This window comes from Macaca nemestrina, chromosome 7, assembly GCF_043159975.1.
Source record: "Macaca nemestrina isolate mMacNem1 chromosome 7, mMacNem.hap1, whole genome shotgun sequence".
Classification (NCBI taxonomy): Eukaryota; Metazoa; Chordata; class Mammalia; order Primates; family Cercopithecidae; genus Macaca; species Macaca nemestrina.
In genome coordinates this window covers 33,411,475-33,429,317 of record NC_092131.1, presented here as the reverse complement: position 1 = coordinate 33,429,317, position 17,843 = coordinate 33,411,475, and the positions used below count along the sequence as shown (strand labels likewise).

At 43.4% G+C, this 17,843-nt stretch overlaps 2 protein-coding genes and 1 pseudogene across 7 annotated transcripts; 2 read left to right on the top strand and 1 right to left on the bottom strand.

Annotated features, from left to right (window-relative positions):
- Positions 1–213: 213 nt before the first annotated feature.
- On the bottom strand, positions 214–15,510 carry LOC105495796 (NPC intracellular cholesterol transporter 2). Of its 6 annotated transcripts, XM_011765584.2 has the most exons (6): positions 14,997–15,120; positions 14,639–14,783; positions 6,959–7,066; positions 5,067–5,239; positions 973–1,050; positions 214–559 (listed from the first exon to the last, which is right to left on the bottom strand). In XM_011765584.2, the coding sequence occupies exons 2-6, from the start codon at positions 14,718–14,720 to the stop codon at positions 545–547; spliced, it is 456 nt and encodes a 151-aa protein (XP_011763886.1). In that variant the 5' UTR covers positions 14,721–14,783; positions 14,997–15,120; the 3' UTR covers positions 214–544. The 6 variants fall into 6 exon arrangements, with proteins under 6 accessions (XP_011763886.1, XP_070955950.1, XP_070955949.1 ...); XM_071099849.1 differs by lacking the exons at positions 214–559; positions 14,997–15,120 and adding an exon at positions 15,494–15,510 and having other exon boundaries at positions 871–1,050; XM_071099848.1 differs by lacking the exons at positions 214–559; positions 14,997–15,120 and adding an exon at positions 15,330–15,346 and having other exon boundaries at positions 871–1,050.
- LOC105495795 (ras-related protein Rap-1A pseudogene) lies at positions 3,600–4,140 on the top strand (annotated as a pseudogene).
- LOC105495794 (iron-sulfur cluster assembly 2) lies at positions 15,155–16,926 on the top strand. Its single transcript, XM_011765582.2, has 4 exons — positions 15,155–15,308; positions 15,510–15,612; positions 15,734–15,849; positions 16,286–16,926. The coding sequence occupies exons 1-4, from the start codon at positions 15,238–15,240 to the stop codon at positions 16,458–16,460; spliced, it is 465 nt and encodes a 154-aa protein (XP_011763884.1). The 5' UTR covers positions 15,155–15,237; the 3' UTR covers positions 16,461–16,926.
- Positions 16,927–17,843: the final 917 nt, after the last annotated feature.

Below are 17,843 nucleotides of genomic sequence, written 5' to 3'. Positions count from 1 at the left end.
AGCATGCTTGGTGGTATAAGATTGTGTCAAACAAAGCAAAACAAAGGCATTTTATATAAAATAGATATGGTCTTACTGGACAAAAAGGAGGAAAAAGAGTTTCTGAAAAAGTCATGTCTTCAGCGCACTCTGGGACCATGGAACTGGAGGTCTGCCTGCCATGGTTTTAGCAGAATGTACTCTGAAAGGAGCAGGAGGAGACCACAGCCCACATGCAGAAGACAAGACAAACGAGTTTTTATTTATTCAAGGGTACATTTCCAGGTGTAGAAAGAGGCCACAAGTTAATATTGCTAAAAAAAAATTAAACCTCTGCTAACCAAGTCTGCATTTAATGAAAACCACCTAAGAAAGAAAAAGAGACATGAGACAACCACTGAGAACCAGCCACCCGGAGCTGAGTTTCTGCCACAGAGCACCTCCTCTTCAACGAATCACTGGATACCATTGGAGAGCAAGTCACTGTTGTTGAAGCAGCAGAGCTGGAGGCGCTGTCAAGAGTCAGCAGACTCGTTGGCCAGATGCACCGAACTCAATGAGGCACTTAGAGATGAGAAACCTGTGGATGTAATGTCCCAGCTCAGTGGAAGTGGTTTGGAACCTTTCGTCCACTGTGAGGGCAATAACCCTAGGGCAAGTTATCAGACATTCCTAAGCAACCTCCTTCAGGTCCTGTCTGGCTGGACCTTCCTTATTCCAACAGAAAAAAAAACCAATGAAGACAGTTAAATCAGTCCCTACAGTCTCACTCTCTCTCCTTTCCTTCGACCTTTTTTTTACAAAGGATATTACAAAGGCAACAGTTCTGAGTTCTCAGGAAATAGGTCCTTAGATGCTTTTAGAGGTTGAGAGGCATAAAACAGCAGTCTTGAAATTCCTTTTATCTTATGGCACTGATTTAGTTTCAGTCTGATTTCTCCTCCACTTCTTTCTTCCCTCCACCCATGCCCTCTCACCCCCAAACAGACTTACGATCTGTACTGGGATTTCCCAGCAGAAGAGACTTTGGTTTTTGTCATCTTGAAGTTGCCACTCCACCACCAATTTTATCTGGAGAAAGAGAAAAATAACTGAGAAAAACGAAATAGGACCTGACCTCTATCCATAATTGGCTTAACTATGAATCCTGGAGGTACAGTAGCAAACTTCCTAACTCCTCATACTTTTTTCTTTTTTTTCTTCTTTTATTATACTTTAAGTTCTAGGGTACATGTGCACAACATGCAGGTTTGTTACATATGTATACATGTGCCATGTTGGTGTGCTGCACCCATTAACTCGTCATTTACATTAGGTATATCTCTAATGCTATCCCTCCCCCCGCCCCCTCCCCACAATAGGACCCAGTGTGTGATGCTCCCCTTCTTGTGTCCAAGTGATCTCATTGTTCAATTCCCACCTATGAGTGAGAACATGAGGTATTTGGTTTCCTGTTCTTGCGATAGTTTGCTGAGAATGATGGTTTCCAGCTGCATCCATGTCCCTACAAAGGACTCGAACTCATCCTTTTTTACTTTTTTTCTTAAATCACGAGGGCTGCTTAGCATGTGGGCACAGTTTATGGCCTTAAGAGAGTGAACTAAGTTATACTTGTGATTTGATGCTAGCAGCACCACATACTAACTTGGTTAATTTATCAAATGTAATTTCTAAAGCATTCTTTTCTCTCTTAGATCAATGGCACATAAATGAAGTGATATGGTTTGGTTATTTGTCCCTTTGAAATTTCATGTTGAAATGTGACCTCCAATGTTGGAGGTGGGCCTAGCAGAGGTATTAGATCATGGAGAAAGATCCCTCATGAATGGCTTAGCACCATGCCCTTGGTGATGAGTGAGTTCTCACTGATTTCACACGAGATCTGGCTGTTTAACAGAGTCTGGGACCTCCCCCTTCTCTTTCTTGCTCCTGTGCTGGCCATGTGACACGCTGGCTCCCCTTTGCCTTCTGTCATAACAGTAAGCTTCCTGAAGCCTCATCAGAAGCAGGTGCTGGCACTATGCTTCATGTACAGCTTGCCGAACCGTGAGCTGATCAAACCTCTTTTCAAGTTACCCAGTCTTAGGTATTCCTTTATAACAATGCAAATGGACTAACACATGAAGGCTTACATGAATAATTTCACATTTAAGCAATTTCTCATGTATTTGGCAATCTGATCCAGCTTTTTCTCAATGTAACCATGAAGAGCAGAGAGTAAAAAAAAAATTAGATTCTTAAGTATAAGGAAACATTCTTGTTAGCTAGAAATGGAAATGTCAAAGTGCAAAGGATGGCCCAGAGAAGTCTGTAGCTGTATGAATAATTTCAAGGATGACAACCTTTTGTAGCAATATACTTTCAGTTAACGCCCTTAATCTGCTTTCTAATAATGTACTTCATCAGAAATCCCTGCCTTGACTTGTTACACTCATATCATGTGAGCAGTCCCTTCCAATTCTTAATAACTCACTCACACTTTGCAGGTCCTTTCTTATATGGACATTGGCTTACTTGTCACTTGTTACTACCTCTCTTTTGTACTCTAATGTTTCTTTGCAATGGAACATGTGAGTGGAAATGATATTTAGGTTCTTGAAACTTGCTTTGTGAGTTTTTCCAGACTAGTATACATTAACTACTGCTTCATTTAGTGCTTAAACAGTTTGAGCTATTTTTCAAATTAAATGTAACTCATTTAACAGACAATAACTACCATATATTAAGTACCTACTATGTATCAGGCTCTGACTAGTCACTGCATACGTAACTGAGGTTCAAACATGCCCATGGTTATATGGATACTCTGCAAATTCATCTACTAATCTGTCCCTGACCTCTAGGGTCTCCAATAGCCCTTAAGCACAGACACCCTATATTTGAGTCTCTTTAGAATGTTCTTTAATTACTTACCTTTCCTAGAAAATAAATGGCCAGATATTGCTCCTGAGTTCTACTTGATTTCCTTTCAAGAAATGCGGCTCTTTTTCTTCATGGAAAAAGGCCATCCCTCCATTTCCTCCATTCTTATCAAGATACAGATCTTTAATGCAAGTCCACTGCAGCAGGATCTACCTTACGAGTGCTTGGTAGAAAAAGAGGTAGGTGCAGCAGGGATGGGTCGGAGGTGAAGGGGGGGATTGGAGGGGAGAAAGGAGAGTGGAAAAAGCTACCTCTCTGCTATGAAGCTAACAAACTACTACTCTCTTGTTTTGTTAAGAGATTAATGGATAAAGCAGGATTTTCTCATGACAATGTTAAGACAACTTGGATCTTTAACTATTTGGTACTTGGCTAAAATCTTTTAATATTGCACAGGCTTTGGAGTTATAAGACCCAGCTAGAAACCTGGGCTGTACTACTTCTTAGTGGAGTGAACTCTGTTCATATTGCATAACTTCAGAGGCTCAAATTTCTTCAGCTGTAAAATAGAGATAAGACCACCTCTACATAGGATGGTCATGAGAACCAAGTGAAATATTGTATATAAAAATGGCATCAGCCATTGCCATGTGGAGCTGAAGCAGGAGCCACAGCTGGGAGGAGGGAGGAGGGAGGAGGGAGGAGGGAGGACAAGGTGCTGGACTAGGGGAGTCGTCAGTATTTAAACAGATCACATCATGGGTGAGTACAAGTTAGTGGTCCTTGGTTCAGGAGGTGTTGGGAGGTCTGCTCTGATGGTTCAGTTTGTTCAGGGAATTTTTATTGAAAAATATGACCCAATGATAGAAGATTCCTACAGAAAGCAAGTTGAAGTTGATTGCCAACAGTGTATGCTTAAAATCCTAGATACTGCAGGGATAGGGCAATTTACAGCAATGAGGGATTTGTATATGAAGAATGGCCAAGGTTTTGCACTAGTATATTCAGTCCACGTTTGACTTACAGGACCTGAGGGAACAGATTTTACTGGTTAAGGACACAGAAGATGTTCCAATGATTTTGGTTGGCAATAAATGTGATCTGGAAGATGAGTGAGTAGTTGGCAAAGAACAGGGACAGAATTGAGCATGACAGTGATGGAACTGTGCCATTTTAGAATATTCTGCAAAGTCAAAGGTCAATGTTAATGAAATACTTTATGACCTGGTCAGACAGATAAATAGAAAAACACCATTGGAAAAGAAAAGGCCTAAAAAGAAATCATGCCTGCTACTCTAGGCCCATAGTCAGCAGCAGCTCTTAGCTAGGTTACAAGAATGAAGAACTATTGCCTAATTGGAAAGTGCCAGCATTCCAGACTTCAAAAAATAAATCTGAAGAGGCTTCTCCTGTTTTATACATTATGTGAAGAATTTAGATCTTATATTGGTTTGCACAAGTTCCCTGGAGAAAAAAATTGCTCTGTGTATATCTCTTGGAAAATAAGACATAACAGATGTGAAAATATACTTGACTCCAATATGATTATACAAAAGACCATGGATGCATTTCAAATGTTAGATATTGCTACTATAATCAAATGATTTCATATTGACCTTTTTATCATGATTCCTCCCTATGAAGCACTAAAAAGTTGAACCATCATACTTTGTAATGATATTGATTATGAAATGTCCCATTTACCTCATTGCAGTAGATAACTTTTTGAGTCATTGACTTCATTTTGTATTTTAAAAATTATTGAATATCCTCTGTCATTATATTCTAATTAAAATTGTACATAATGCTTTGGAAAAAAATGGGTCTTTTATAGGAAAAACACTGGGATAACTGATTTCTATGGCTTTCAAAGCTAAAATATACAATGTACTAAACCAACTTTAATATTGCTTCTTGTGTTTTACTGTCAGATTAAATTACAGCTTTTATGTATGATTAAATTTTAGTACATTAAAAAACAAATGGCATCATTAGGTCCAGACTAACCATCAGGTCATAGTGAAAGAATGAAGAGACACAGAGAAAAAGATTTGCCCTACCTCCTGATGCCTAACACTCCCACCTATCTCCTTTCCCTCAGGCTTCCGCTTCTTCATCATAGAGATAAAGGGCCCTTTACCCGCGTCTCTGCTTCTTGCCCGCTGCCCTCAGAACTCTAATCCAGTCTCAAGGCCTCCCATGTCCTCAATAATGGTATCACTTACAGAGGGATATTCGCTTTTCACTGGTAGTTTATTCAGGTAGCTATAGGTCTTGTCTTTTTGGATGGGACAGTTAATTCCACTTTTACAACCATCAGGCTCAGGAATGGGAAAGGGAACTGGGACGCCCATCAGGATGCCATGCACCACGGCCTTGCTGCTTTTAGACTGAATATCTAAGAGGAAAAAAGAGAATCAGATGGTGAAGAAAACAACCTATTTTCAAACTCTAAATCAAAAATTCAGAAATAATCCCAAGTAACAGCATTCCTAGGGTCTATTTCTCTTGGCAGTGGTGCTTGGTACTAGCACGGTGCAAGCATTCACTCCAAACATAATTATGCAAAACAAAAGCAATCAGCAGAAGTTTTCTTTGCTCTTAACCTCGCTCTTCATGGCCCTTCATAGTTTCTTAGGAGAATCAGAGATACCTAGATAAATAACCTTATCTAACGAGGCAACTGATTTTTGGCAGTAAACTTTCTGTTTGCATTTATATCAGCTTCTGTCCAAGTATATTGTGTGTCTTAAATGTCATGGTCTGTAACAACAGTGAAAGAGGTAACCCTTTAGTGGGGTAAGATTAGGCTGGATCACGGTAGCTCACACCTGTAATCCCAGCACTTTGGGAGGCTGAGGCAGGTGGATCATCTGAGGTCAGGAGTTTGAGACCAGCCTGGCCAACATGGAGAAACCCTGTCTCTACTAAAAATACAAAAATTAGCCGGGCGTGGTGGCGCACACCTGTCCTCCCAGCTACTCAGGAGGCTGAGGCAGGAGAATCGCTTGAGCCCAGGAGGCGGAGGTTGCAGTGCGCCAAGATCGCACCACTGCACTCCAGCCTGGGTGACAGAGCAAGACTCTGTCTAAAAAAAAAAAAAGGGAAAGAAATTGGGTAAGATTAGAAAGACATGCATTTTTGATAAACTTTACCCTCCACATCACAAGCTAGCCAGGAGGAATAAAGTTATTACAAAATTAGGGCAATCAGACTTATGAGTTATTACGGTATTTTAGAGACCCAGAAAATTGGTTCTGTTTCTTTCTGTCTGGGTTGGGGACGACTTGTTCAGAAGGCTTTTTTTTTTTAGGTTTGGAGCAATAGAGAGGCCAGGGTATAGTCCAGAGAGGAGACAGGGAGCTAGTACTTAGAGCTGTCTTCAGGCTTATGAACAAAAGATGACAGGAACTTTGAGGTTACTTATTAGACTGTCTAGTCTAGCTTCACAGGATAGAAAATGAGGAAGGGATTCAAGGAACATACCCTGCTTAGCAATAAAAGATTTTAATTTGTCTAGATTCTTAAAAATCTCAATGTGATGTGGTATAAGAAAGCAACAAGTTCCAATGACATTTCTGGAATATTATTGGAGAAGAAAGCTCAGATTTCTTGGCTGTTTCTTGGGTTCCCAGTGGGTTCCCTAAATCTTAAGGAGGCTATTAAGTATTAGTTGCACCTTTATTTTCAGGTGGGATGTAGACTTAATAGCTGAAAGGCATTACTGCTTAAAATAACACTTTGGAGGAGTTCCGAAGCTTGAAGAATTGGGGTCCATACTAATACTCTGCAGTCTGTAGCTAAACACAGCTGACATTCCCATCAAAGCCTGCGATGCAATATGGGCCAAGACAGGACAAGAAAAGTCAAGCTGTCTTCTCTAACCTGTGAACACATGGACATCTCCCTGTTTGCTTAAAGGGAGTCTAGGAGCCATGGACCTTGCATGAGAAGGGTGTCCAAGGGCACAGTGAACCCTAGCTTTGCACAAGGTGCAAAAGGAGTCATAAAATTCATGACTGCCAATTCCCTCCCCTCCATTCCCATGCTCATTCCAACACCTGATATTTACGTTATGCTTTAACATAAATTTGAGGTAAGAGCCACTTTTACGCACTGCTGGTAAAGGTGACATTGACGCTGTAAGACTGTCCTTTGCTCAGTTGGCAGGGCTGGGTGGGGCACGGGCTCACATTCACTTCCTTTATAACTCCATCCACAGAACCTGCAAAAGAAAAATGAATTGGAATAGGAGAAGAGGAGAAATAAGCCAGTTAGGCTGCCCACCACCTAATGGGAAGGTGCTCTGCTCTCCCATTTAGGGTCAACTCATTCTCCTCGGACTGTTTCCCAGGATGGAATCTTTAAGAATAATGCCCAGTTAGAAGTCAGAATCTTGATTCACCTTGCAGATAAAATCATAGCCTCTAATTCAGATGATAAGAAACTAGTTGGTTTTTTGACCAAGAGAAAGTTAATATTTGTCAAACTAAATAATATCAAGACCATATCCATAAATGATCATAGCAAAGGGATTAAACTTCAATCAGCGAAATTCCAAACTTTCCTAGAGTCTTGTCTTGCATTCAGAATGGTAAGGGTCACAGTTTAAACTTAAACCTTGAAGAGGTTTGCTTCAACCTTCCTTTGGATTAAAATATTCTTATTTTCCCTTTCTTTTTCTAGCATATAGATTAGCAAGTACATTTGATGAAAGTTGTTCACTACAGGAAAAACTGCATTTTTTTTCTTTTTTTTGAGATGGAGTCTTGCTCTGTCGCCAGACTGGAATGCAGTGGCACAATCTCAGCTCACTGTACCCTCTGCCCCCCGGGTTCAAACCATTCCCTGCCTCAGCCTCCTGAGCAGCTGGGACTACAGGCATGTGCCACCAGGCCTGGATAATTTTTTGTATTTTAGTAGAGACGGGGGTATCACCATGTTGGCCAGGATGGTCTTGATCTCCTGACCTCGTGATAAGCCTGCCTTGGCCTCCCAAAGTGCTGGGATTACAGGTGTGAGCCACCGTGCTCTGACTATTTTTTTTTTTTTTTTTTTTTTTTTGGTTTGGTTTGTTTTTTTGTTCTTTTTTTGAGACAGGGTCTCACTCTGTCACCCAGGCTGGATGCAATGGCATGATCTCAGCTCACTGCAGCCTCAACCTTCCCAGGCTCAAGTGATCCTCCTACCTCATCCTCCTGAGTAGCTGGAACAATAGGATGCACCACCACACCCGGCTAATTTTTGTGTTTTGTAGAGAAAGGGTTTCACCATGTTGCCCAGGCTGGTCTCAAACTCCTGGGCTCAAGCAATTTGCCCACTTTGGCCTCCCAAAGTCCTGGGATTACAGGCATGAGCCACCGCACACAGCCAAAATGGTACTTTATGCAGAAACAGCTAGAAAGCAAATGTAGAGCCTGAAACTCCAAGGAGGAAGATCAGAAATGAATTACACCATCTTTCTACCCCAAGTTCTACATGAACAAACACTGATTGAGGAAGTCTGTTATTATTGCTTGGAAAGTCTGCCAGATTCCAGAACAGACTGAACCTTTCTTGAATCTGGTTTAAAGAGTTTTTAGTTCCTGAATCATTCATTTTTGGACCCTATGGAAATTGTACCTTGAGTAGCAAGGATGAAGGAAAGCAGAGGCATCTAAAGAAAACATCTCACAACAATGGGATTTATCATCCTTGGTTTAGGGGTTAGAAACCAGAAGAGCAAAGATTACTGAGACTTGTCCAAGGTCACATTGCCTGGAAGGGGCAGATTCAAGACTCAATGGGTGTACGTGACTTGGAAGCCCTTGTCACCGGAACCTGAAGGAAGCTTTAAATATGTAGCCATGGTGACGAATGGAAGGACACCCCAAGGAAATTCGCATCTGATAACTACTTGAGGACTCTGGATGAAGGTCCAGCTCAAACTCAACTTTTCAGGTTTCTTAATTCAGCATCACCTCTTTGCCCCTCACCATGATTCTCTTTCTATCGTAGAGGTTCAACCCCTATATCCTATGTGATTTTCAGTGATGAAGTACCTTCTATCCACATTTTGTACCCTTTCTCCTAAACTCCTGGTAAATCCTTTGCCCAGTATTTTGTCTTCTTGGAATCCCTTCATTCTTTCACCCCAACTTGACTTCCTAGAGAAACAAGCAGTACTAACTATTAAAGGTATAGGTAAAACATTAAAAAGTATCAGAATATCAGTCTTGACTTTTAAAATTAGGCTAATTCAAGGCTGGGCATGGTGGCTCATGCCTGTAATCCCAGCACTTTGGGAGGCCGAGGCAGGAGGATCACAAGGTTAGGAGTTCGAGACCAGCCTGACCAACAGTGAAACCTCATCTCTAATAAAAATACAAAAATTAACCAGGTGTGGTGGTGTGCCCCTGTAGTCCCAGCTACTCAGGAGGCTGAGGCAGGAGAATCGCTTGAACCTGGGAGGCGGAGGTTGCAGTGAGTCGAGATTGTGCCATTGCACTCCAGCCTGGGCGACAGAGCAAGACTCCATCTCAAAAAATAAAATAAAATAAGACTGATTCCAGAAGCCTACTCACTTCCAAGTAAGCTGACTATGGAATTTAAGAGGAACTACTACTTAACACTGAACAGAGGAGTGACCCTAAACAGAAGAACCACCTACCATCTCTGAACTAGGAATGACCCTTAAGAGAGGAACCACCTCCCACTTCTGAATTGGGAACTGTACCATTTTCACTGCACTTCTGCAGTTTCTTCAATGATTTAGTCCTGTTCTTTAAGGCCCACTTATGAGTTATGAAATATTTTGGCTCCAAAAACAACATGAAGTACCTTAAATCTTGACTAAGGTTGTTAAGATCTGGATTTTTTCCAAGAATCAAGGGGATGAAGAGGAGTACAGAGGTTAAGGTCTTTATCGTTTCAATACAAGCTTAGGCACAAGTTAAACTTAACTCCAAATAGCACTGACTCACACAGCCAAGATGGCAGAAGTGCCAGCTGCATTAAAGAAGAATACTGCTACCTGAGTCTGGGTTTCATTTCCTCTGAAATATTAACTTGGCCTAGGTCTATATAGCTGCTGGGAATGATACACTTGCAAATACTGCATATGTTGAAAACATAAGGGTGAGACATAAGAAGGTAATAGAAAGAGTCAGATATAGGATTTATCCCTGGAAATCCTCAAAACAAATAGAAGTTTTTCAAAATTAAAAAGTTTAAAAAAAGAAATAGGATGCATCTGACTTGCCCATGTTGTTTCTAAGTAGTTTCAAAAACTGATTTTAAGCACACATCTGCAATCCACAGATGTATACTCAATTTTGGGAACCTGTGTTCTTAAAATAAGAGTGTATGTGTGTGTGTGTGTGTGTGTATTTTAATCTCAGTCTAACCAAGGACAAAAGTACTTGTATACAATAAATGCTTGACCAAAAAAGATTTAAATAAAGTCTTTAAAAATTGCATTTCCTCCTGCCCCAGAGACTTGGCAGTTGAATGGGAGGGCATGCAAGTGAACTGCCTGGTAATGGTGCCTGTAACAGGGTAAGTTAAGTTCTGCCATTCAGCCATCATTGCTGAGAGGCAGACTCTGATGCCTGGGTTTGAAATCTCACTATCTCTGCTACTCACTGTATAGCCTCAAGGCAAGATACTTAACCTCTCTAGGGATAATAGAGTAGCTAAGCTAACACAAATACAGATCTTAGGTAAGTGTTTGGAACATAGTGATACATATATTTACTATTATCATATCTGGATTTAGTTCATGAGTTTAATCTAGAATAGCTGCTCCTGGGTATGTTAGCAAGTTCCCTTCTGACAGAAAAGCTGGGCCTCTCACCTCAAATATACTTCATGGATAGAAATTATGTTTCTAGCCAATAGGATGGACTCTTTCTGTCTCAAAAGTAGAATGCATGAAGACAGAGGCAAACTGCAGGTTGAGAGTACATTATCTGCTATGCAGTCAGTCACCAGATTAGCTCAAAACTATAAAAGTATGATATGAACTGAGAAATCTAAGTAGATGTTCTTTGCTGCCTGTACCTGCCCTTGGGTGGAACAGTCTCTTTAACTCTATCATCACATTGACCAACACTGCTCCAGTTAGGTTGGTAAATAGTACCTTGCAGTCCTTTACCCCTCAGCTTGCTTCTCCATCATAGCCAAGTTCTCAAACTGCACACATTATTAAGTATCCGAAGCAGTTTGAGAAGCACTCTCTTCCACTCCAACCCATTTTCGGTGAATAGGGGGAAAAAAAATCCTGAACTTCAATCAACAGTCTATTGAAAATCAATGTTAATGTTACGACTTTCAGTGTCCAGCTTCCACCTGCTTCTTTCAAGGCTGAGTCACATAATCTAGTAGGAAGTAAGTAAAGGGTAGTACTTATAGCTCTTTCATCCAGTTTTCTGATGACAAGAGGTTCTCAGACGTCCAGTACCAATAGAAGAAACTCCTCAGTTCTAACCAGCAAACATTACAAAACTAGTTTGCTTGGCCCCCTTTCTCACTTGAGGAAATTCCACGCCAGGCAAGGTGGGTGTAGAGTGGAACACAAACCTTTTGATGTGGGCACTGAAGTCTTTATATGATATTTCCCAATTCAAAAGTAAATTAAAAATCTGTAACTGAAACCCTTCTTCCCTTTAAAAACTTCTTCCCATAGGTGTACTCCTGAAGGGGTGGCCTGCCACTCTACACCTGTGGGCGTTTCTTGTTAGGTGGAAAGAGACTTGAGAAAAGAAATGAGACACGGAGAAGGTCAGCAGTAAGACATGTGAATAAAGATCTCTGTGACATAAGTTTAAGGAAAAGTGCTGTGCCTTGATATGCATATGTAAACATCTCTATAAACCTTTTTAGTGCATAAAGAGCAGCATTGCGCTAGCAAGCCCCACCTTTCGCCCTAAGGCGGTTTTCTCCTTTCTCACTAAACAGAACGTGGATTTTACACTGAGATGTTCCATTGCCCAGGGACGGGCAGGAGACAGATGCTTTTCTCTATCTCAACTGCCAAGAGGCCTTCTTTCCTCTTATACTAGTCCTCCTCAGCACAGACCCTTCACGAGTGTCAGGCTAGGGGACGATCAGGTCTTTCCCTTCCCATGAGGCCATATTTCAGACTATCACATGAGGAGAAACCTTGGACAATACCTAGCTTTCCTAGGCAGAGGTCCCTGCGACCTTTGGCAGTGTACGTGTCCCTGGGTACTTGAGATTAAGAGAATGGTGATAACTTTTAACCAGCAAGCTGCCTTCAGGCACCTTTTTAACAAACCACACCCTGCACAGCCCAAAATTCTTTAAACCTTGAGTCACCACAGCACATGTCTCTTGCAAGGACAAAGTTGGGGGTAGGGTCACAGATTAACAGCATCTCAAATACAAAACAAGATGGAGTCTCTTATGTCTACTTCTTTCTATATAGACACAGTAACGGTCTGATATCTTTCTTTTCCCCACATACTCCTGCTTTTTCAAATGAGTAGAATAATTTCTGGATTTATTTCCCTTCTTTTTTTTGGAAACCCAAAGTGGCTCACAAAGACCCACTGTTTCCTACCACTTACTGGGTGTGAGATCTTGGGCAAGTTACTCTATGTGCTTAACTTTCCTCATCTGTAAGACAGCTTGTGAGGATGGAATGAGTTATTTTATTTTATTTTATTGAGACAGAGTCTCGCTCTGTCGCCAGGCTGGAGTGCAGTGGCATCATCTTGGCTCACTGGAACCTCCACCTCCCGGGTTCAAGCGATTCTCCTGCCTCAGCCTCCCGAGTAGCTGGGACTACAGGTGCACGCTACCACACCCAGCTAATTTTTGTATTTTTAGTAGAGATGGGGTTTCATCATGTTGGCCAGGATGGTCTCGATCTCTTGACCTCATGATCTGTCCGCCTCGGCCTCCCAAAGTGCTGGGATTACAGGCGTGAGCCACCATGCCTGGCTGGAATGAATTATTAAAATTAATAGTGTCTTCATCCAAACGCAGGCTACTAAGTTTAATGGAGGGAAAGGCAGTAATTTGAAGCAATAATAGCTTTCAAGTGCCAGTCTCCTAAATCAATGGAATAGCATTTAAGTGTTAATCAGCCAGCAGTCTAATCCTTAATCAATCCTGTCCCCTAATCCTCAACTTTGCTTTTGTCAACATGAATTTTTATGACATAGGGGAAAAAGTATTCCATCTATGTTTTCAACACATTTCATTGAGCAGTTACTATTACCTGGTCACGGATGTAAAGCAGCACACTTATGAAACCACCCTTGCAAAAATCCTTAGGCAATTACGTCAGTGAAAGAGATGAGAACTCACCTATCCCATCTTCCTTCTAACCTCTAAACTGTTCATTCCTGGGTGTAGGCTGAACTAGTCTTGGAGAGGAATTTACAGTTCTGAAACTCTGAAACGAAATGGATAATAGCCCTTTCCTGAAAAACCCCTTCTTGCCTGGGGAGCAGTCTGCCTTTGTAGGACTAACAAATCAGCTACGAGTTTAGATATCACAGTTTAGGGGCCACGCTGCAAGAGTCTGAACCTCCCCAAATTGCTCATGGTAATAATATCACTATTGTAAAACCTAAGGTCAGTAGCTTGAGATATTCTGCAGATCCTGCATTCCGATGCAGCAAATGACACCACCCAGAGGTCAGCAAGAACTCACTTCGACCCCCTATGATTTTATCTTCAATCTGACCAATCAGCACTCCCCACTTTCCGAGCCCATACCAGCCAAATTATCCTTAAAAACTCTGATCCCCGAGTGCTGGAGACTGATTTGAGTAACAATAAAACCCAGATCTGAATGCTGGGAGACTGATTTGAGTAACAATAAAACCCCGGTCTCCCGCACAGCCAGCTCTGCGTGAAATACTCTTTTCGCCATTGCAAATCCCATCTTGATAAATCCGCTGTCTAGGCAGTGGGCAAGGTGAACCCATTGGGCGGTTACACTTAACTCTAGTTCCCCATTCTGCTGCGTGACTTTAGGTAGGCTACCCAACATCCCTGGAATTCAATGATTGATTATACGATCTCCGTGCTTCCTTTCCACTCACAGATCTTACAAAATCAGTTTCATGCCTCTTTCATTGACAGTTGTAGCCCTCTACCTCCACCTCTGAACAAATTTGCTCGAGTTCTGTTCCGACAATTCTATAGACTCGACTCAATGAAGGCACTCAGAATTTCCACCACCTGTTGTATTTTCCAACAAAAGTTGCAACCACAGCGGCGAGAGGGAGTTATGTGTCACAAGCTGTGGTTAGAGACACAGTGAGATTTATACAAGAAAAAACTGATTAAGAATCACAAGATACCAAAGCCCAAAGGAAGTCCTATTTGTAACAATAAATGATGAAAAAGGGGAATTGACTTTTGACTTGTCAGCAAAAAGGAAATTAAAAGAAAAGCAAAGGGAGCTGGAAGGGGGAGGGCGGGATTCCAAGATACGAAGCATAAAAAAAAACAAGTTCTGTGCTCCACCCCTCCACCAGCGCTGGATACAGCCCTTCTATTGTCAGCCCTACAAACTTTAGGAAACTTCAGTAAAAGGCCCACCTCCTGGAGTTCCCAGGAACCCCAAAACATGCGTTCTAAGAAAAAGACAAAGTTGTGTGCGATCGGGTTTCCTGGAGGCCGGCGCCTTCTCCCCGACCCAGACCACTCCAGTTAGGGTCCAAGGCTCAGCCTGGCCGCCCGAGGGATCCGCCCAGCCCAGCCCCGGGGGTCTCAGCGCGGGGATCCGGCGGGGGCTTCCGCAGAGGGCGCGGGAACCTTGGGCGGGCCTGGGGCTCACCGCAGTCCTTGAACTGCACGGGTTCGGCCTGGGCGGCGGTGCTGAGCGCCAGGAGCAGGAATGTAGCGGCCAGGAAACGCATCGCGGATAACGAAGTTCCAATCTCTGGAAAGAAGCGGCGGCCGCCCGCGGTCACAAGACAAACCTGTGGGGGCGGGCCCGGGGAGGAGCCCAGTCAGGCGACCTGTCACCAGTAACCACGGCCGAGGCCCGCCCGCGCCCCGCCCCCGGCCCCGGGAGCCAACTCCAGCCCTCTCGGGCCCAGAAGCCTGCAGTCTCCGCCCATGCCGTCCCCTCAGAGGCCTGACCCGCCCAGACCCACCTCCGCCCCGCCCCACCTCACTCCTCCTCGCCCCACCTCACTCCTCCTCGCCCCGTTCCTTCCCTTTAGAGCACCTCCCCGGCTTCATGGGTGCGTCCCCGCGGCTGCCGTCGGGAGCATTTCTAGCCAATCAGGCACCTTCTCCTCCCTCACTACCCAATAGGTATGTTGGGGGCGGGGCCTCCGTGAGGGCCCGGCCTCCTGTTCGTTCTCCCCGCCTCCCGAGGCTCCGGGTGAGAAACGGGGGAGACGCGCGGGGCGGAGCTTGTGGAGGAAGATGGCTGCCGCCCGGGGGTTGTCCCTAACGGCCGCGACGCAGAGAGCGGTCACTCCCTGGCCGAGGGGCAGGTATCAAGACTAGAAAGGCACCTGGAAAGGGTGTTTGGTTCTGCGCCTCTAGGACAAATGGGAAACCAAGGCCTGTGGGGGAGGTGAGGGTTTGGTGGGAGGCCGTCCAGGTGGGGGTCACCAGGTTTAGCGTGAGGCGCTCCAGGTCAAGGGTTGTCAGGTGCCCCTTCTGCCCCCGGGCTTACCCTCCCTTGCGCGCAGGCTCCTCGCGGCCTCCCTGGGACTCCAGGCGCGTCGGGAAGCGTCGTCCTCCAGCCCCGAGGCCGGCGAAGGGCAGATCCGCCTCACGGACAGCTGCGTCCAGGTAGAAGGCCGGTCGCGGGGCGGCGGTACCCAGGCGATTGGCGGGAGCAGCGGGAACTGCTCTTCACTCAGCCCTTTAACTCCCGTTGCCCGCTATTCCTGATCCCCTTCCTGCATTTCAGAGGCTTCTGGAAATCACCGAGGGGTCAGAGTTCCTCAGGCTGCAGGTGGAAGGAGGTGGATGCTCCGGATTCCAATACAAATTTTCACTGGATACAGTTATCAACCCCGACGACAGGCAAGGAGGAAGGGATGGGTTCCCAAAGGAGGTACAGGAGGGATAAAAGTGTGTATAGTTTAAGGTGCACTTTTATTCCAAATTTAAAGGGTTTACTTGGGATGGTTAACACCGCCCGTCTCACAGTGAGGATGCCGTGAAGGTTTGTTGTCCTGAATCAAAATAACTAAGTTATAGGAGCAAAATTGGCCTGCCCAGGTCCATTGGGTAGTCGGTAGAAAGTCAGGCCGGATTAGTTTCCAGGCTTAAGTCCCTACACTTTTCGCAGTATTTATTCCATTGAATCATTTTTGCCTAAAAGAAAATCAGCACGTGTTAAAGGTAATCGGGAAGCTCCCTCTGTACTTTAGAAAACAGAGGGTGTGCACCTCTGGGCTCAGGGGGTGTCTTTTTTGTGTTTGTGATACTCGTTAATGCTTTCCTCCTGTCTTTTCAGGGTATTTGAACAGGGTGGGGCAAGAGTGGTGGTTGACTCTGATAGCTTGGCCTTCGTGAAAGGGGCCCAGGTGGACTTCAGCCAAGAACTGATCCGAAGCTCATTTCAAGTGTTGAACAATCCTCAAGCACAGCAAGGCTGCTCCTGTGGGTCTTCCTTCTCTATCAAACTTTGATGCGATGACTGGTGACTCTGAGATTGTCACCAGTTGTACCAATTTGAAGAACCTGGAATTAGTAGAATTCTAGAGGTTTCCTTCTAATCATGTCCCTCTCAATTTTATTTCCCACAGTCCAGGAGTGTTGTGTTTTGCCACTATTATTTTCAGAACGTGAAGATTTTGGCTTAATTTTTCCCTCCAACTCCCCTCAGTGCTAAGGCTGAGCCTCCAGATGCTGTTACCTCAGATTTAATCACTGGTTGAAACTCCGTATGATCTGTAGAGCTTCCATGGCTCTAAAATTTGGAATTAAATTATCTGGCCTTAAGAGCTGCTTGTATATATGTGGATAGCTATGTATAAAAGCTTCATTTTAAAGAAAGTTCTTACTGTGTTGTGGATCAGGATCACAGGTTGGGTAGCTTGGACACCGTTATTAGAGGATGAGAAAAGTAAATGAAATGTTCTCTTTTTCATTTTACCCTGCCAGTATGTGCTATTTTTCTTTATTGTCTATGCAGCCCATTCGCCACTTCCTATTTGATGGGACAGATACATTTTACTCTCATACTCGTGGATCTGCTAGGAGTCATAAAACCAAGAGCCCATTGCCCAGAAAACTTGGACCAAACCCTCACTGATACTGAATTGTTTCAAAAATAGCCTCCCTACTCATAGAGACATTTTAAGATTCTGTGACAATTTAATGACTGAATCTTTTTTAGGATATGTTGCTTCACCTGCCTTCTGTTGTAAAATGGCTCTGGTCTCATGCACAGCAGGAAGTGATCTCTTTATCGTTATAGGTAATAGATTCTTAGGAACCTTTTTTTAGATTGGATTGCCAGATGAAATGTAGGATGCCCAGTTAAATTTGGATTTCAGATAATTAATTTTTTAGAGTGCCTATGTCTCAAATATTGCATATACTAAAAATTACTATTTGAAATTCAAAATTAGGCATCCTATATTTTTATTTGCTGACCTTGGCAACTCTAGGGTCACCAAACAGCTTTTGAAATCACAAATTCTAGTGAATTAAAGTACTTGTGTAGGTGTCGCACTTAAATAGGCTTTGGAACTTGAAATAATCCTATTACAGTGCTGCGGAGCTATGTGGACAGACAGTGAAAGAAAAACCATCCATCACCATCACTGCACCGAATGATTTATTAATACTGATGTTGGAGAAACTACAAGTTGATTCTGGAAGAGTTACTGGTTAAATCCATCTTTTGCTTGGGAGCCTCGAAGTTTGTTACAGCAAAGACTTGCATTTCTGCACTGGATTGGAATTAAGGTCATTTAGTCAGAATTTACTGTTTAAAAAAATGGAAATAGAGTTTAGAAAATATCTGAGACAGAAACTTAGATACATTTCCAACATGGCAAAACCTA